The 20432-nt window shown below is 35.5% G+C and overlaps 1 protein-coding gene and 1 long non-coding RNA gene across 4 annotated transcripts; both read left to right on the forward strand.

The window, feature by feature from the left end:
* Positions 1-37: 37 nt before the first annotated feature.
* On the forward strand, positions 38-14024 carry LOC106364828. The gene is made up of 4 exons (XR_007319047.1): positions 38-10990; positions 11745-11868; positions 11968-12025; positions 12120-14024. It is a non-coding gene; the product is annotated as an uncharacterized LOC106364828 (long non-coding RNA).
* A 2869-nt stretch (positions 14025-16893) lies between these two features.
* Positions 16894-19565, forward strand: LOC106367685 (tubby-like F-box protein 1). Of its 3 annotated transcripts, none has more exons than XM_048746895.1 (5): positions 16894-17078; positions 17709-18105; positions 18319-18406; positions 18489-18621; positions 18692-19565. In XM_048746895.1, the coding sequence occupies exons 2-5, from the start codon at positions 17737-17739 to the stop codon at positions 19419-19421; spliced, it is 1320 nt and encodes a 439-aa protein (XP_048602852.1). In that variant the 5' UTR covers positions 16894-17078; positions 17709-17736; the 3' UTR covers positions 19422-19565. The 3 variants fall into 3 exon arrangements, with proteins under 3 accessions (XP_048602852.1, XP_048602854.1, XP_048602853.1); XM_048746897.1 differs by having other exon boundaries at positions 16949-17078; positions 17712-18105; XM_048746896.1 differs by having other exon boundaries at positions 17034-17239.
* The last annotated feature ends 867 nt before the right edge of the window (positions 19566-20432 follow it).

The raw sequence follows: 20432 nt of genomic DNA on the forward strand, positions 1-20432 counted from the left end.
GATTATAGTGTATTGGCTGAGAGACCGTTTCTCTCCCCGGTGATGTATAGCGGCTTCTCCACATGGGAGAAGTGCGGTGAACACCGGGTAAACAAAATCTCGTGTGTTTTTATTTCTTTCTTGCTTGATTCTTGATTGATTAGATTCGTTTAGGCTTGAGATGATTATTGAGTTAAGCCAAGATTACAGGATGAATCCTCAGCAGCTGAGTTAGATTAGTCGATTGATAAAGAAATATAACTAAATTGACCTAATTATATTCTCTTGCCGTATGTTGAAGCCTCTCATAGTCTAAGGTAGTTAGGTGACTGGGTCTCGCTCACACTTCTACATGCAATTATACATATGTTTTCCGTATTTAAAATAGTGAACAGCAATCATTCAACCTGTTCGGTTAGGCTGGGCACAGAGAAAATACGACCTGAATTTTTGGTATCTGTGATTTGTTTCGTACGTGACGGATATCTAATTTTTCTATTTGTTTTGGTTCAAAAAAATACAGATATCCAGAAAACCAGATATCCGAAAAATATATAGATATTTGCAGATATTTACGAATTACATTTACAGATATCAAATCTGTTTTACTTAATACAAATAATCTAGAAAAATTGATCTAAATTTATTCTTTAAAATATTTCTTACACATAATATATAAAATAAATATTAAAAGAAGTAGTGAAAGTACATGTTTTGTAAATTTCAATCTTAGAGTTATCAATAATAGTAAGACAAAACTCAAGAAAAAGTTATAATTGTTATAAAAGGTTTTGTTGATTTAATACTTTTATAAATAATAATGTGAATATAATTTATTAAATTATATGCTAGAATAATAATTATATAGACTTATACATTTAAAACTCTAAATTTAATCAAAATATACATGTATTTATATATCGGAGCGGATATCCACTTTTCAAAATTTTAGTATTTGTGATTTGTTTCAATTTTAAGGAATATTGATTTTTAGCATTTTTTTTGTTTCAAAATTTTACGGATATCCAAATTTTTTTGGAACAAATCAAAACGAATAACGAATCGAATCAAAATTAAAGAATAAAATGCTCAGCCTTCCTGTTCGGTACACTATTGACTCGGTGGACTTTTGCTTTTCGGTTGGTTTCCATTTTTTCATGCCAACTTTGATTTAAAACAGTTTTAAACAGAATGATATTTTGAATTGCTTTTATCTTCCAATGAATTTGCTTTGTTTTTTATGTAATTCCTTACACTAACCTCTATACAGTATTCTTTATAACACGGTTATACTATAAATCTTGAATGATATAATATATCAACAAGTATATTTACAATATCACAATAATAAATGGGGGATTTCCTCGAAATCTAAGCATTTCATGTCATCAAAAATATTCAACCAATCAGAACATTTCATTTTCGGGTATGGGCTTAAAATTTGTTTAGAATTGACTTAGGTGTATGGGCTTAAAATCTGAGAGAAACTTCAAAGAATGATTGTGAGGAAATGTTAGTGTGTATGGGACAGCAGGACTAAAGCACAGCAGGCAGCAGTCACTCAAGGATGTAGGTTTCAGAGGCATGAGAAGAAGTTGTATGCCAAGATATAAAGGCAAGAAGCATGGCGTTACTGATAGTAAAATCAATGGAGTAAAATCAGTTTGAGAGAATCTGGTTTCGGGTTTATCTGCTACAGGTTCTGATGGGTTAAAGTAAGAAGGGTCTCACAGGGTTTGAAGTGTTCTGTGAAGATGTTTTGTTGGCACAGACTATAACAGGTTGGAGCACGGTCAGTTTGGTGGTAGTGAAATCAGATTGGGGAGCTCGGAAGAAGCTGCGACACTTGGTGGTTATGATATTAGCGACTATGGTTGAATGGCTGCAAATTAATATAATTTTGATAAGGTCTGAAACAAAATTCAGAAGCAAGAAGCCATGTTTACAGTCAGCTACACAAAGGGGTTAAGTGAATCAAAGAAGAAAGTGCATGATGGTTATAAGTCTGAGAAGTGAATCTTCGTGTGAAGAGGAACACGTTGGGGTTTTGAAAGGTTATTGTTTCAGATGGAGTCTTGCCTCTACAAGTGTTGTAGTGCACATCGCTAGATGTTTTGACTTCAGGTGGAGCAATGTTATCTTTCCAGTCATATATCTCAGGTCTACTTCAGTGTGAAAAGATTTCAGAGGTCCTGTGGATGAGCTTTCAAGAGCAACAGAGATTCAGTTTGGTTTTGTGCAGCAAGTAGAGTAAAAGAGAGCCAAGTCAGTGTCAGCAGGTTCAAAGCTCAACAAGGTATAAGCAAATAGAGTAAAGGGGTTCAGCTTGTGGTCACAGATGTGAAGAGGATGTCGGCAGTGTTAGTATGGGTTCTCCATAGGAAGCATGTAGTAAAACGACATCAAGGCAGAGTCACTACAGGTATGATAAATCAATATATAAAATACTTGTAAGGTGTGTTTTTTGGAGGTATTCACAGGGACCAGGAAGAACAGTTCAAGGTGGAGCTGTTTGAGTCAATAGCCAAGCTGAACAAGCTCAAGGAGTTCTCTAAGAGTAGTTACACAGAGACAGCAAGTGTTGTTGGTATTGCCAGAAGAGAATACAAGAAGGGTTGAGCTACTGGAAAAAAAATGGAGTTTTCAGTAAAGTCTGGAACAAGCAGGGGCGTTTGTATACCAAGGTCTAGTAAGGTTCACAGGTTAGCGAAGCACAGGTTCTTTGCTACAGCAAAGGTGTCTCAAGAGTTGTCACAGGTTTTGTGAGTATGAGGCAGGGAAAAAGAAGTCAACAGGTGGTCAGATTTGTGGTCTGAAGTTCTGTTGAGGCAGATTTGTTTGAACATGGTTTGAGCAGAGAGTTTCTACATCGAAAATCTTCTTAACCGGGTTGAGTTAAGCGGCGTGTTCTGCTGGTCAAAGCAGCGGCGCAGAGTGATGTTCAGGTTTAAAGTTCATACAGATTGGTGTAGAGGAAAACTTCAGGATAAGCAGTGAGTTTCTACTAGCTGTTGAGGTTGTCTACAAGGTTTCTTGAGTCAAAGTGCTTCTGGTGTGAGGCAGTGATGATTCAGTTTCTACAAGAGTTTCAAGAAAGCATCGTTTTAGGTTTTGGCAGATTATTTGAAGACCTTAGCTGCAGTAACAAGTGAAGTATCATAAGCTGATCTATACTAGTCAAAAGAGAAGCTTATGGAGTGTATGTTAAGTTGCTGGTGAGTGGTTATCTCAAGTTTCCAGGTTATGGAAAGTGCCAAAGGAAGATCAATGAAGAAGTTTGGCATGACAAAAAGGTTGTGAAGTGCTGAGAAAGGCACTTAAGAAGACGTGTGTGTGTTAGTGGCGCATGAATGGTATTGTGATTCACATCACAACAAAGTAACGTGTGTGGTTCATTGATGCTGATAAAAGTGATTGAAGACTGGGAGTTGTCAAGGCTAGAGCTGGGTTTACAAGGTTCTAAGGAGCAGCGGCAAGAGAGTCTTCAGGTATATCGAGATAGATACTGGATAAGATGCTGGAAGGAAACAAGTTTCAGGAAGCGTTGAAGCTGAGTGGTGAAGCTCGAAGTGAGATAAAGCTGGATGAAGTTTTATTCATAGGAGTATGAAGCTGAGAAGGTGATTTCTCAGGATATTGCAAGAAGATGCAGAGGTTGCAGGAAGGTGCAAGGAGTTGCAGAAGTTGAGCAGGTTTGCTTAATCACCGGAGAAAAGCTCAAGAGAAGATAAGACATCAAGAAGATCGATGCCAAGGTGGAGATTGTAGAATTGTGCCATCAATCTTCTAAGTCTCTAAGTCAAAGAAAGGTTTTGCCGAAGCTGATAACGTACACGTGAGGAGCACGTGAGTTGGGGCAAAAAGGAATCATTATCTTCTGTGTATCTCATCGTCATCTTCTTCCTTAACGGAGAGTCCGTAACAGAATCAGAAGAGAGCGAGAGAGCTCGAGATGAGATGAGAGAGTGAGAGCGATTGGGTTGGTGAGAGTGAGCTAGAGAGAGATGTGATTCTCGGTTTATCTAAGCTCAGAGCTTAATCTTCTTCCTCAATCTTGTAACTCGGATTAGGTGTAATCGAGAGAGGAAGAAGACGAGTGAACCTCCGGTGATGTACTCTGTACTCACATTGATTATAGTGTATTGGCTGAGAGACCGTTTCTCTCCCCGGTGATGTATAGCGGCTTCTCCACATGGGAGAAGTGCGGTGAACACCGGGTAAACAAAATCTCGTGTGTTTTTATTTCTTTCTTGCTTGATTCTTGATTGATTAGATTCGTTTAGGCTTGAGATGATTATTGAGTTAAGCCAAGATTACAGGATGAATCCTCAACAAGTGGTATCAGAGCCTCAGTTTAGGCGATTCAAGGATTCATCGGAAACAGATCAAGATCGGTTCTGAAGGAGAATCGAAGAAGGATCGGAGGAGTTGAAGTTTCGATTGCATCGTTGTTGTGAGAGTGAAGAATCAGTAGATGTTGCAAGATATGCAATGTCAAATGCAAAGAAAGAAGATGAAGACGTTGGCTCGTGGTAGACGACGACGTCGGAGACGTAGCAAAGGAATCTCACGAAGGAACATGCAATTGGTTCAGATAATTTCTGGTTTGTGAAATCAAGTGCATCACTAAGTTATTCTCTCTCATCTCATGAGTTATAAGATCGTGTGAGCTGCTAGGATAAAGAAACTTGCATGAGAGTTTGATATGTTCACAAGAGTAAAAAGATCCATCCACTGAGGTATGAAGTATCAGATATACGAAGCTATTCTGCAGTTCTGGAACTGGTTTGATGCTGGCTGTTTGAGGTGGAGGATCTCAGGTTAAAATTGGTTCATGTTAAGTCAATATCAGACTTAAGGCTACAGAATCAAAGTCAGTTCATAGTTCCCTCAGGTTCAAGTCATGGAGACAAATGGTCTCATTCTGCTACAGTCACAAAGCCTTGTTGTGATGGCTGGATACTCATCTACTGCAGTGTATAAAGAATGGAAGCTCTCTGAATCACAAGGGATTTATGTTATCTTTGCAAAGAATGATCAAGACTCGGGTTTGGTGTCAAATTGTGTGTTGATCAGCTTGTTTGTGGAAGGAAGATGCAGCTGTGGTTTCAGGATATTTGGAAGAATGGCAATTGGTGGCACTTATGAATTTCAGGTTTAAGGGACGCTTTAGAAGTGAGTTTGTATGTGTGTCAAAGGCTGTTCAGGTACTGTTAAAGTTTTCAGGATTCAAGTTTGAAGGTAAGCTGCAGGGAATGGTTCATGATGAGTTTCTGGAGGTTATGAAACAAGACATGTTTGGTATTTTGAGGAGCTGGTTCAAGTTTTCAGAAAGTTTGAGTTGCAGGTTCAGTCACAGAGATTAAGGGTCAGGTTCTGGTGAATGAAAGAAGCTCAGTGGTAATGATCAAGATCAAGAAAAGGATCACAATGGAGCTTGTAGCAGCAAGGATTGTTTCTACACAAATGAAACAAGGCTGTTACGTTTGAGAAATTCTTCAAAGCTAGTAAAGTGATAAAACAGATGGGATTATGTGGTATATCACCTGACGTTTTTTATTAGAAGAATGCGTGGAGTCATCAAGAAAGAAGCAGAAGCAGGAACATGTTATGTTTGCAGGAACATGTTATGTTTCCAGAAGGATGCGTCAAGAGAAAAGACAAGAGTTCTAGGAGCAATGTGAGTATATGCTGGAATAGAGTTTCTTGTGGGATCAAAGTTGATAGCTTTGGAGAAGTATGAGTGGAAGAGGCAGCTCGTGGTATAGGTTTAACTGTCTCGCTCAAGGCGTTTCTGCAGAGGTTTAAAAGCGATGATTTCTTAAAGAGAAAGAAGGCTGATAAAATATCAGTGATAAGGAGCCAAGGAGAAGAAACAAGTTTCTGGTTTTATGGCTCAAGGAAAGGAAAGCAAGGAGTTTGTTTTGCTGGTTGCAGTTCTTTTGAACATGGAGTCTACAAGTTCAAGTCTGTGTAGGATGTCTCAGGTCATTGGCATTTTTGTTCTGTATTTTTTTTAAGACACATGAGAAGTTTCAGGAGATGGAGAAATCTGAGAGAAACTTCAAAGAATGATTGTGAGGAAATGTTAGTGTGTATGGGACAGCAGGACTAAAGCACAGCAGGCAGCAGTCACTCAAGGATGTAGGTTTCAGAGGCATGAGAAGAAGTTGTATGCCAAGATATAAAGGCAAGAAGCATGGCGTTACTGATAGTAAAATCAATGGAGTAAAATCAGTTTGAGAGAATCTGGTTTCGGGTTTATCTGCTACAGGTTCTGATGGGTTAAAGTAAGAAGGGTCTCACAGGGTTTGAAGTGTTCTGTGAAGATGTTTTGTTGGCACAGACTATAACAGGTTGGAGCACGGTCAGTTTGGTGGTAGTGAAATCAGATTGGGGAGCTCGGAAGAAGCTGCGACACTTGGTGGTTATGATATTAGCGACTATGGTTGAATGGCTGCAAATTAATATAATTTTGATAAGGTCTGAAACAAAATTCAGAAGCAAGAAGCCATGTTTACAGTCAGCTACACAAAGGGGTTAAGTGAATCAAAGAAGAAAGTGCATGATGGTTATAAGTCTGAGAAGTGAATCTTCGTGTGAAGAGGAACACGTTGGGGTTTTGAAAGGTTATTGTTTCAGATGGAGTCTTGCCTCTACAAGTGTTGTAGTGCACATCGCTAGATGTTTTTTGACTTCAGGTGGAGCAATGTTATCTTTCCAGTCATATATCTCAGGTCTACTTCAGTGTGAAAAGATTTCAGAGGTCCTGTGGATGAGCTTTCAAGAGCAACAGAGATTCAGTTTGGTTTTGTGCAGCAAGTAGAGTAAAAGAGAGCCAAGTCAGTGTCAGCAGGTTCAAAGCTCAACAAGGTATAAGCAAATAGAGTAAAGGGGTTCAGCTTGTGGTCACAGATGTGAAGAGGATGTCGGCAGTGTTAGTATGGGTTCTCCATAGGAAGCATGTAGTAAAACGACATCAAGGCAGAGTCACTACAGGTATGATAAATCAATATATAAAATACTTGTAAGGTGTGTTTTTTGGAGGTATTCACAGGGACCAGGAAGAACAGTTCAAGGTGGAGCTGTTTGAGTCAATAGCCAAGCTGAACAAGCTCAAGGAGTTCTCTAAGAGTAGTTACACAGAGACAGCAAGTGTTGTTGGTATTGCCAGAAGAGAATACAAGAAGGGTTGAGCTACTGGAAAAAAAATGGAGTTTTCAGTAAAGTCTGGAACAAGCAGGGGCGTTTGTATACCAAGGTCTAGTAAGGTTCACAGGTTAGCGAAGCACAGGTTCTTTGCTACAGCAAAGGTGTCTCAAGAGTTGTCACAGGTTTTGTGAGTATGAGGCAGGGAAAAAGAAGTCAACAGGTGGTCAGATTTGTGGTCTGAAGTTCTGTTGAGGCAGATTTGTTTGAACATGGTTTGAGCAGAGAGTTTCTACATCGAAAATCTTCTTAACCGGGTTGAGTTAAGCGGCGTGTTCTGCTGGTCAAAGCAGCGGCGCAGAGTGATGTTCAGGTTTAAAGTTCATACAGATTGGTGTAGAGGAAAACTTCAGGATAAGCAGTGAGTTTCTACTAGCTGTTGAGGTTGTCTACAAGGTTTCTTGAGTCAAAGTGCTTCTGGTGTGAGGCAGTGATGATTCAGTTTCTACAAGAGTTTCAAGAAAGCATCGTTTTAGGTTTTGGCAGATTATTTGAAGACCTTAGCTGCAGTAACAAGTGAAGTATCATAAGCTGATCTATACTAGTCAAAAGAGAAGCTTATGGAGTGTATGTTAAGTTGCTGGTGAGTGGTTATCTCAAGTTTCCAGGTTATGGAAAGTGCCAAAGGAAGATCAATGAAGAAGTTTGGCATGACAAAAAGGTTGTGAAGTGCTGAGAAAGGCACTTAAGAAGACGTGTGTGTGTTAGTGGCGCATGAATGGTATTGTGATTCACATCACAACAAAGTAACGTGTGTGGTTCATTGATGCTGATAAAAGTGATTGAAGACTGGGAGTTGTCAAGGCTAGAGCTGGGTTTACAAGGTTCTAAGGAGCAGCGGCAAGAGAGTCTTCAGGTATATCGAGATAGATACTGGATAAGATGCTGGAAGGAAACAAGTTTCAGGAAGCGTTGAAGCTGAGTGGTGAAGCTCGAAGTGAGATAAAGCTGGATGAAGTTTTATTCATAGGAGTATGAAGCTGAGAAGGTGATTTCTCAGGATATTGCAAGAAGATGCAGAGGTTGCAGGAAGGTGCAAGGAGTTGCAGAAGTTGAGCAGGTTTGCTTAATCACCGGAGAAAAGCTCAAGAGAAGATAAGACATCAAGAAGATCGATGCCAAGGTGGAGATTGTAGAATTGTGCCATCAATCTTCTAAGTCTCTAAGTCAAAGAAAGGTTTTGCCGAAGCTGATAACGTACACGTGAGGAGCACGTGAGTTGGGGCAAAAAAGAATCATTATCTTCTGTGTATCTCATTGTCATCTTCTTCCTTAACGGGGAGTCCGTAACAGAATCAGAAGAGAGCGAGAGAGCTCAAGATGAGATGAGAGAGTGAGAGCGATTGGGTTGGTGAGAGTGAGCTAGAGAGAGATGTGATTCTCGGTTTATCTAAGCTCAGAGCTTAATCTTCTTCCTCAATCTTGTAACTCGGATTAGGTGTAATCGAGAGAGGAAGAAGACGAGTGAACCTCCGGTGATGTACTCTGTACTCACATTGATTATAGTGTATTGGCTGAGAGACCGTTTCTCTCCCCGGTGATGTATAGCGGCTTCTCCACATGGGAGAAGTGCGGTGAACACCGGGTAAACAAAATCTCGTGTGTTTTTATTTCTTTCTTGCTTGATTCTTGATTGATTAGATTCGTTTAGGCTTGAGATGATTATTGAGTTAAGCCAAGATTACAGGATGAATCCTCAGCAGCTGAGTTAGATTAGTCGATTGATAAAGAAATATAACTAAATTGACCTAATTATATTCTCTTGCCGTATGTTGAAGCCTCTCATAGTCTAAGGTAGTTAGGTGACTGGGTCTCGCTCACACTTCTACATGCAATTATACATATGTTTTCCGTATTTAAAATAGTGAACAGCAATCATTCAACCTGTTCGGTTAGGCTGGGCACAGAGAAAATACGACCTGAATTTTTGGTATCTGTGATTTGTTTCGTACGTGACGGATATCTAATTTTTCTATTTGTTTTGGTTCAAAAAAATACAGATATCCAGAAAACCAGATATCCGAAAAATATATAGATATTTGCAGATATTTACAAATTACATTTACAGATATCAAATCTGTTTTACTTAATACAAATAATCTAGAAAAATTGATCTAAATTTATTCTTTAAAATATTTCTTATACATAATATATAAAATAAATATTAAAAGAAGTAGTGAAAGTACATGTTTTGTAAATTTCAATCTTAGAGTTATCAATAATAGTAAGACAAAACTCAAGAAAAAGTTATAATTGTTATAAAAGGTTTTGTTGATTTAATACTTTTATAAATAATAATGTGAATATAATTTATTAAATTATATGCTAGAATAATAATTATATAGACTTATACATTTAAAACTCTAAATTTAATCAAAATATACATGTATTTATATATCGGAGCGGATATCCACTTTTCAAAATTTTAGTATTTGTGATTTGTTTCAATTTTAAGGAATATTTATTTTTAGCATTTTTTTGTTTCAAAATTTTACGGATATCCAAATTTTTTTGGAACAAATCAAAACGAATAACGAATCGAATCAAAATTAAAGAATAAAATGCTCAGCCTTCCTGTTCGGTACACTATTGACTCGGTGGACTTTTGCTTTTGGGTTGGTTTCCATTTTTTCATGCCAACTTTGATTTAAAACAGTTTTAAACAGAATGATATTTTGAATTGCTTTTATCTTCCAATGAATTTGCTTTGTTTTTTATGTAATTCCTTACACTAACCTCTATACAGTATTCTTTATAACACGGTTATACTATAAATCTTGAATGATATAATATATCAACAAGTATATTTACAATATCACAATAATAAATGGGGGATTTCCTCGAAATCTAAGCATTTCATGTCATCAAAAATATTCAACCAATCAGAACATTTCATTTTCGGGTATGGGCTTAAAATTTGTTTAGAATTGACTTAGGTGTGTGGGCTTCGTTTGGTTTAGGTTTGAGATTTTTTTCATCTGCCAATTAAGATTCTGCTGATCAACAAGAAGAAAGTTTTAGACGTTCTCTCTTCCTAAAACGTCTGCCGATCAAGATTCTTTAGGACTTAATGGTATTGTCTCCTGAAGCTTTAAATCAGCTTATCATAGTCTCTTAAACCATGAGTGTTTCTTTCTTCCTCGAGTCTGCAGTCTCCTGCTACGACGCCGCTTTGCATTCTCCGGTCAGATTATGAATACGACGGATCCACATTTAATCACTAACGCCACTCAAAAGTTAGTTTTTTTTGCAGATTCAACACAATCGGCAATACCAAAGCTTCAGAAAAGGAAATTAAAGGGAAACGATCTCAAATAGGGACAAAGGCAAGAACCAATAACAATCTTTTTTTCTTTAGAAACAATTTTTTTTTTGAAACACCAGAACCAATAACGAAAAACTGGACTACCTTATAATAATATATTCTCAATTAAATTGAAGCTCATGTCACTCATATGTACTGTTTGACTATTACTTGCAGTTGGTCGAAACGTTAATCCATGGGTTTAAGGTTTGATCCAGTCGTATCAGTGTTGGATTAGTGTGTTACACAAGAAGATACAATAAAGCTAATATAGAGTCGTATCAGTGTATAGCTTCTGATACGTATCTCCTGCTCTCTAATTTCTCCGAACACGTTGAATAGGTTGATTAGGAAAGGGATCCCGCCGGTATTAAGGTAAAAGGTTTGCCTTTTATTTCTGATGCTGCCAAGAAAAATCCACCGCCCTAGAGAATTATTACAGTGATTTGAGCAGGCCGAGAAGGAAAGACCACATTGACAACACAGCAGATTGATCGTGTGAGACTGATCTTATCCGAAGTCTCAATTTTTTTTTGTTCTTCAGGAAAATTGATATATTTTATATTCAATTAATTTTCAAGGATATATTGGTGTTGTTTTAATTGGTTACTAGATTTTGATCCGCGCTTTGAAAGCGCGGATTTATTTTCCTTTTTTTTTCAATTGACAAATATTTAGCGTCATATTTCATATATTTGTGTTTTATTTTATAAAAGACTTAAACTTTTTATCTTTCTTTATCGTGTTTCATTTTAAATGACTATTTATGTTAAAAAAATTAAACTGTATTTCTTTAATGAATTAAGTTGGCATAACTCTGATAAATTAATTTTATTATGTGGTTAATATTTTTAATAAAAATAATTATATACTTTTAATAAAGATTTATACTTTTCAATGAAAAAATCAATTTTTTTATGAATGCTTAAATTATATTAAGAAAAGAAAAAAAAAATTAAGAATGGTTGGAAAAAAATTATTTGAACTTGGACTCAATGGCCCAAAGGAAAAAAAAAGTGAGAATTGGATCTGATTTCTTAATCGGCCCAAATGGCCCAAGAGAGATCTGATGTGGACAGTGGACTTGATCCAAAAAAATGGCCCAATATAGATGTGTTATTAATATTACTTGATTGCCCTTAATGAAACATGCAATGTTAGTAAAGAAAATTGCATGCTAAGGTAAAAAGGACAATAGGATTCTGCTTTAATAGTATAGATAAGCTCTGTTTCATATTGTAATTTTATGTAGTCTCAAAAGCATTGAGAAAACAAGATGCTATCGATGCTGTTATGGTTGGAAATTTAGAATACTTGCTGACAAAGAGATAATGGTTGGTATCAGAGAGATTCACTTCTTCCCTGCTCCAGAGCAGGTACCTACGAACTGATTTTGTTTTACTGCACTTCAAGTTTTAGTATTGTTTCTTATCTTTAATGATTTAACCTTTAAAATCTTTTTCTTTTGATGATAGTGGTCCATGTGAATTCGTTGGTGTGTTGCCTTGGTTTGATCCTCCAAGACATGATACTGTAATACAGTATAAACATAAAGATGACTGGTTAATATATGTCTATTTACTTCTATTTTTGGCTTTAATCTTATGTAGTATTGGTTTTCTTATAGGGGATCAACTTGCTATTGCCAAATAGACTCGACATAGGCTTGGTATGGGATCAAACATGTATCCATCAACATCAGCTTCTCTACTTAGTAATCACAAAGACGAAAGCCTAGCTGATGTTCCGTTGAACAGTTGATTGAGAATGCTGATGCCTTTGCTGCTGTCTTCCCAGGTTGGTTAAGAAGAGTTTTTTTTGTTCATGAACATGATCTCTCTCTCTCTCTCTCTCTACAGCGATATTTTGGTTTATGTTTCAGCCAGAGCAAAAGTACGAGATTGTGAAGAAGTTGCAAGAATTGAAGCATGTATGTAGGATGACTGGTGATGGATGCTCTCCTGCTTTGAAGAGAGCCAATAGTGGTATCAATGTTGCTGCTGCTACATATGCTGCACGAGGCGCTTCTGATATTGTTCTCATGAAGCCTTGACTCAGTGTTATCATCAGCGCATTGTAACCACTCAAGCTATTTTCCAAAGAATAATGAGCTATACAGTCAGTGCTCTCTTTTAAGCTATAGTTTTCCACTGTATCTCTTCTCCAATCTCACTTTGTTTTCCCATGTTGTTTTCTAACAGATTTATGCAGTCTCAATCACCATTCGTACAGTGGAAAGTAAACAACCTTGCATGTATTTTTAAACATCTTCAACTCTTCCTGTTTACGTTCTCTTTGTACCTCTTTTATGGTTTGGGTTCATGCTCATTGCTTTAAAATGGACAGTGAGTTTCTCTCTTTTAAAACTTCTTCCAAGTGCTTTAAATGTTAACTGCTCGACATGTACAATCATGACTATATCAAAGGAAAAAGTCATGCCTTCTCCTACACCAGATAGCTGGAAAATCAAATAAATATTTGCAACTGGCATTGTCTTTGGAGGCTATTGGCTTTAGTGGCCATCTTTTTCTTTTGTGTTGCTTACGGAACCAACTTCTTCCCGGTATCTAAAATATACACAATCTTTCTCTCTCTTTTTCTTCAATCAACTTCTCCATCACACATGCATAACTAGCTCTCTTTGTTCTTTTCTTTAGAGAACGTTCCATGTGAGAGACTTGAGAGGCAATGAACATGAAATGATGTTTGCTTTGTATTTACTAGTCAGTATTGTGAGCCAAACCCTTATATTCATCACTTGATAAAGAGATAAGTATTTTGTAGAACGACCTGGTTTACGCTTACTTATTGCCTTCTAATAACAAAAGCAGTAAAGCATAAAACATTGTTTCATTTCTACTTGCTTTTATTTACCGATATGATGTGTGAAAATATTTTTCTGCATTTCTTTAGAGGAGTATTCTCAATTCATATTTACGATATGCATATGAGTAGTCATCTCTGTGTCTCTTGTTGTACCGTCGCAAGAACTTGCGAGTCGGAGTTCAATAATTTTTTTTTTGGCGACAGTCGGAGTTCAATACAATTCAGCTTATTTGTGAATATTTTTTGTTAAATTCTCTGAGTATTATACATCTAACTACGGGTCATTTATAATGTTGTCCAGAATTTGAGTGTCATTTATTAAGTGCCAACTTTTGAAAGTATTTTACATTGCTATGGTTACTGTTTTTGCTTTCTTGGTTACAAATATGTTCTATACTAATTCAACTTTATATTGTACGCTGAATTTTTTCTTGAAACATGTAATAATAATTAACTTAAGATACGCTTAGACTTATACCAATGAACCCATCTTAAATTTTATAAGAAGCATTATGCTTACGACGAACCTTAGAGCAACTCCGATGGTGGGTTTTTACCATGCAGTTGTTAAGTTATATATTGGTGTATGTATATAAAAGTATACTAAAATTCTTGGAAAAAAAACCAATAATATCTTATTTAACATATTATTGATTGGATTTCCAAGAATTTTAGTATAGAATTAATTAAATAATAATAATTATATATACATACATTAATATGTAACTTAAGAACTCCATTTTTAAAAAAACTACTTCTGGAAGTGCTTTTATAGGATTGCGTAAATTACTGTTTTATAAAACTAAAGTCTTATTGTTTTGTCAACAAAACCGTCTGTCGTAAATATTATCTTCATACGAAAAGAAAAGATAACAATAATTTTCTTTAACTAATGATTAGACGAGCAAGCTTTACACGGATGAAAAAACTAAAGTTACCTACATGAAAGCAATGCTGAACATTTCAATTTCATCTATCAAAAGTTGATCAATTAAACTAAAAGAAAATGGTATAATAGCCATCGTTTATCTTTTTTCTTTTTTTCAAAATTCGATGATTATTTTAATCTTAACACTATTTTACATTAAACATAATTTAGACAAAAAAAGATTACACATAATCCGTGAGTACACGGATCAAATATGATATTCTACTTAGCATTTTCATAGAAAACAACGCCCTAGTAGAATTAAAAAAAATTGAATAAATCAAGCTAATTATTCCAAATAGTCATTTGACAAATGAGCAAAATAATCTGACAGTTAACATTTTCATTTTTTATTTATAAAAATGCCGTCGACAAAAAAAAATTATTTATAAAACTGCCAAAATATTTGCAATTTCTTTTTTTTTTTGGATCAAATATTTGCAATTTCCTATGATCTTTGCTTTAGTACAAAACATGATTTTCTTTAATTTTATTTTTTTAGTTAAGCCTCTATGAAAGTCGGAGGCTTCACAGGTCAAAGTCGGATTTGAATGGTAACCAAAGGAATGAAGAAGAACACTACATTCCTTAACGTTCCTAAAAAATGTTACCATTTATGAGGAATATTTTTTTCTCTTTGTTCCTTCTCATTCTCTTTTTTTGTAGAAAATTATAATGCAAATTTTTTCCTTGTTAATCTTGATAAGGAATTCTCATTCTTCATCATTTCCAAAAATTTATTCCTATTCATTCTTTTCCTATTCATTTTTTTCCTATTCATTCCTAATGTTCCTCGATGGTTACCAGTCACCGGTCGCGACGTATCGCTTTAAAACATAAATCCACAAATCTACGAGATTTATTTTTTTTTTCAAAAGGAAATTTATTCTTTTTATCTAATCCACAAATCTACGAAATTTATTCTTTTTGTCATCTTGCTGTAACTCGATTCGAATTAGTTGTTTCTTGCTTGCGAATCGTTCATAGCGTTGATGCCAAAATTAATAAATATTCAATCAAAAGAATAATAAATTGAACACATCGCTATCTTTCTCTACCTATGCGTATTGTCATGATCTTTTTGCTCTCTTTTATATTTCTTGGTTAATTAAAACTAACCAGCAAAAAAATCGCATACTAGTATATAGTTGACAAAACAAATTAGGATAATGTATTGGGTATGTTTGTTATGTATCTTTCACCTTTTAAAAAAAGTTGTCTATCTTTCAAATTCTCAGTGGCTGTTATAAAAACGACTCTTCGTCAGTTATAATTGTATGTAGTACATTATACATTTAACATCATGTTGGATCGAGAAAGATGGTCATTTCATTCATAAGTTCGTCTTTATGACGAGAGTGTGTCGCTCAACTAACCTCATCACGGTTTGATCAATCTCAGCCGTTCAGATATAAGGATTATATATTTTTCTTTTAACCTTATCCATTATACATATCTATCACACTCTAACGTAATCGATGTAATACATCATTTTATATTTAGAATATAATTAGTATATTTCTTTATGGTAATGGTAATTGAATAATGGTAGCAAATAATTTGAAGGTTGAAGAAATGAACGATAACCAAATGATAGTGGAGTTTCAATTATAAAGTGAAGTCCAATCAAAGTGATATCATTTTTGCTACAAAAGGTTAAAAATGCTTTTTGAGTCTAGCTTGTCGTTTCAGCATAGATCTACACTATTGTATTTAAAGAAAGTGTTTGGATAAAGTTTGGTGTGTAATAAAAACGCACAAAATAATTAGAGAGATAATAATTTTATGGTTTAAGTTTTATTGTTTTATTTTTAGGCAGATAACAATCATAAACTATGCCCACTGAAAATATTTATTTTAAACGAAATTATCTTAAATTTTGTAAATAAATATCGAAAAGGGTTTAGTTCCCACATAAACTTTCATATATTAATTTGAATTGATCCATATTGAAATAGCGTTTTGTTAAAAACCAAATTTGAATGATCTAATGAAAGACTGGTAGGTAAGCCCTTCAAAATTCACTACTCACAAAATTAATTGTGTTTTTTTCATTTACAGAAATCTTTTTCTTTACATAGGAAATTATTATCTAAATTATACAGCCCTACACATAAATCAAACATGATAATACAATTAGGTCACCATTAGTAACTTGTAAGTTAAGGATATTAAAATGTGATTATCTCTACAAAAATTACTTTTCGGAAATTTCCAAGAAATAAGAAGTAGGAGTGGGAGGTCAACGGCTAAAAACAACTTGCTGTATATATATTTTTTTTCATATATTTGCTTACATTAATAGATTTTGTTTGTATCATTAAAAGATCTATTTATTAAATTAAACATGCACAAGCCAGAAAGTATTCTTTCTTAGTCAGTGTAATAAACAGTTTACTGAATACTCTCTCCGTTTCATATTAAGTGTTGTTTTAGAGAATTTTTTACGTTATAAAATAAGTGTCGTTTTTAATTTTCAATGCAAAATTTATTAATTTTATGCCAAATTTATTTTTTTATTGGTTGAAATATGGTTAGGTGTATAGGTAATAGTGTTTTTTTATAGAAAATGTATAAAATTAATTGTTTCTTTAATGCGTGTGCCGGAATCTAAAACGACATTTATAATAAAACAGAAGAGTAAGTAGTATTTTCGTATCGTCCTATAAAAATGTTGATTAAAATAAATAATAAGATGTGTTCGTGTTCGTGTAGCGGAGATAACGTAGTTGGTTTCCAGGAGAGAGAGAGAGAGAGACAGAGACAAAAGCTCTAAAAGGGTTTGAAACGGAGAAGACGAGGAGATCGAAACACTAACAAAGAAAGAAATTTGTAAGACCCATCTCTGAAACTGATTGGTTCTCTGTTCTGTTATCTCTGTTTCAGCTAATGTTTACAGATCTATGCTCTGTATCCTAGATCTATTTTATCTTATAGACCAGTTTAATCAAGTAACTGTTTGTTGCTTTACTCATGTTCTGTCAATAAATTAGGTAAGATCTGGAATCAAACGTCTTTGTTTCTATATCTGCAAATCTCCAAAATTTCCTCCTTTGTTGGATTGATTTCAAAGAATATAGTTCAGATATTGTTTATACTAGTTGGAATCAGATCTCTATTTTTGTTTGGGACCATTGTTCTTGGGAGGAGCAAAGACTGTTAGTTACTGTTGTTTCCTTTTGCTTTTTGTTACTTAAAATTTCGAATATTCTTACATTTGAATCCTATACCGAGTTAAAATTTTGAAATTAGTTAGTTTCTTTATCTGTCTTTTATTATAAAAAATATGAATCAAAAGAATGTTTCTGCAAATTTTTTTATAAAAGCCTGTAGGTGTGTGTTCTTGCTTTTGGTCCATTAACAAGAATCTTCTTTTGTTACTTTATTCGTTTTTGTTCTCTCCTTTGTTCATTGCTTTGCTATTAAGTATCGTTTAAACTCTATTTCTTTTGTGTGTTTCAGAAGAACCTTGAGAGAGAGAGGAAAAGAAATGTCTTTCCGCAGCATAGTTCGTGATGTGAGAGACAGTATAGGAAGCCTATCAAGGCGTAGATTCGACTTTAAGTTAAGCAGCCTGCACAGAGAAGGAGGCAAATCTCGTGGTTCGGTTCAAGACTGTCATGAGGAACAACAACAACAGCCTCTAGTACTAGTTAAAGAAACCCCTTGGGCGAGTCTTCCTCCTGAGCTGTTGCACGATGTGATCAAAAGGCTGGAAGAGAGCGAAAGCGCCTGGCCTGCTCGTAGACATGTGGTTGCTTGTGCTTCTGTCTGCAGGTCATGGAGAGATATGTGCAAAGAGATTGTTCAAAGGCCTGAGCTTTCTGGCAAAATCACATTCCCTGTTTCCCTCAAACAGGTAAAGGATCTTGATTTCTTGGGCCGGTCCTGAGCATAGACTAGTGAAGCATTGCCTAATAACCACTGAAATTTTAGGAAAAAAAATTACATATAAATAAACCCCCAAATTTGCAAACCCCCCCCCCCCCCCCCCCCAAAAAAAATCTCAGGACCGGAGAGTCCCATATGTTTTGTATGGTTAGTATCATGATTTTGATCTTTCTTGTTATAGCCTGGACCAAGAGATGCGACAATGCAATGCTTTATCAAAAGGGATAAGTCTAATCTCACTTACCATCTATACCTTTGTCTCAGTCCTGGTAAAGCTTCCTCTTCTCTTTGCTTTAACTCAAAGTTTGTGTTATACTTTGGCTTATGTCGGTGTTCTTGCTATTTTTCCAGCTTTGTTGGTTGAGAATGGAAAGTTTCTTCTTTCGGCGAAACGCATAAGAAGAAGTACTTACACTGAGTACGTGATCTCTATGCACGCAGACACCATTTCAAGATCAAGCAACACCTACATTGGCAAGATTAGGTAAAACTATATGAAGCCAAATTGACTTGACGCTCAAGTCTACTCATCTCCTCATCTTTAATTGTTGCAGGTCTAACTTCCTTGGTACAAAGTTCATCATATACGACACACAACCTCCATACAACAAACCCTCTCAGCCGCTCCAGCCGCTAGGCCTTAGCCGCAGGTTTTACTCGAAGAGAGTATCTCCCAAAGTCCCTAGCGGCAGCTACAAGATAGCTCAAGTGTCTTACGAGCTAAACGTTCTTGGCACCCGAGGTCCAAGGAGAATGCACTGTGCTATGCACTCAATCCCCGCTTCTTCTCTTGCGGAAGGCGGAACGGTCCCTGGACAGCCAGAGATCATTGTCCCTCGCTCTCTTCTTGACGAGTCTTTCCGCAGCATTACATCATCCTCGTCGAGAAAGTTCACTAGCGACTACCCGACCGAGTTTAGCAGCGCGCGGTTTTCCGACATTCTAGAGGAAGGAGAAGCTGTGTTTGGAGAAGGAAAAGAGCGGGTTTCGTCGCCTCTTGTGCTTAAAAACAAGCCACCAAGGTGGCATGAACAGCTTCAGTGCTGGTGTTTGAACTTCAGGGGACGTGTAACGGTCGCATCGGTTAAGAACTTTCAGCTGATTGCAGCAAACCAGCCTCAGCCTCAGACGTCAGGTCAGATAGATGGTCCAGACAAGATCATATTACAGTTTGGGAAAGTGGGAAAGGACATGTTCACTATGGATTTTAGGTATCCACTCTCTGCGTTTCAGTCTTTTGCTATATGTTTGAGCAGTTTTGATACTAAACTCGCTTGTGAATGATATATAGCAAGAAAAAAAAGCTGCTTTGTATGTAATATGTCACATAATGTTTTTCTTGTAATGATTCAGGAGAGATTCTCTTCTTTTGGTGTTTTTACTTTCACCAGAGATCTCTGTATTAGATGTATGTTTCGGTGTTCTACATTTGATCATTGCTTCTTATGCTGTTGTTTATTAATGCATCAAAAAAAAAGTTTGTTAAAACGTGAATAAACTATACGTAACATATGCTTTTGGTTATTGGGACTATGAGGTTTTTGGATCTGTAGAGCTGTACATTCTCATGTTCAGAGAGAAAAAAAAACATATTCCTGTTTTTTAAAGGATATTATTAAATCATGTTTTCTGTTTTATAAAAAGTGTTAATTTGATATTTTTTTGTTGTACAAAAAATGTTATTCTAAATTTCAATGTAATCTATTTACAGTAAATTTATATTAATTACAAAATGTTTTGATTTATAAATAATTTTATTTATCTAAATACTAAGCTAAATATATGTAACTAACAAAATATAAATGTATTTTAACAAAATATGTGTGACACTTTTTATAAAACTGAGAGTATAGTTTTACATTTTTTTTCAACGACACTTAAACATGAATTTCAAAAAATTCACTAGATAATCCAAAAGTTTTATTCATTTGATGAACTCATACTTGATATATTTCTCCGGTGTTACATTGGTTACAAGTATTATACTATTAGAAATGAGTATGCGTAAAGAAAAAAAAGGGGGACAAACTACTTTCTCTAAAACATCAGATTGTATTTAGTAAAGAAGATAAGATAGAGAGCAAAGCAAATGACAGAGACGAGAGAAGCGAGCACACTGCTTGCCGTCTAAAGCAGGTTGGAGAACGGCAATCATTCCTTGTCAAAGAGAGCTTACATGGCATAACATCTGCTCTTGCGTTCCCACGGTGGTCTGTACGGACCTATGTGGCTTCTCGTTAACTAGTGGAAACATCGAATGATTCAAAAATCTCTCTCTTTCTCTCTTGCGTGTGT

This window comes from Brassica napus, chromosome C2, assembly GCF_020379485.1.
Source record: "Brassica napus cultivar Da-Ae chromosome C2, Da-Ae, whole genome shotgun sequence".
Lineage (NCBI taxonomy): Eukaryota > Viridiplantae > Streptophyta > Magnoliopsida > Brassicales > Brassicaceae > Brassica > Brassica napus.

What these genes read in the sequence shown, in the direction of transcription:
- LOC106367685 (XM_048746895.1), top strand. Translation starts at nt 17,737, where the DNA reads ATGTCTTTCCGCAGCATAGTTCGTGATGTGAGAGACAGTATAGGAAGC. An exon ending in TCCCTGTTTCCCTCAAACAG is followed by an intron (nt 18,106 to 18,318) that starts GTAAAGGATCTT and finishes TTCTTGTTATAG; the next exon opens with CCTGGACCAAGAGATGCGAC. An exon ending in ACCTACATTGGCAAGATTAG is followed by an intron (nt 18,622 to 18,691) that starts GTAAAACTATAT and finishes TAATTGTTGCAG; the next exon opens with GTCTAACTTCCTTGGTACAA.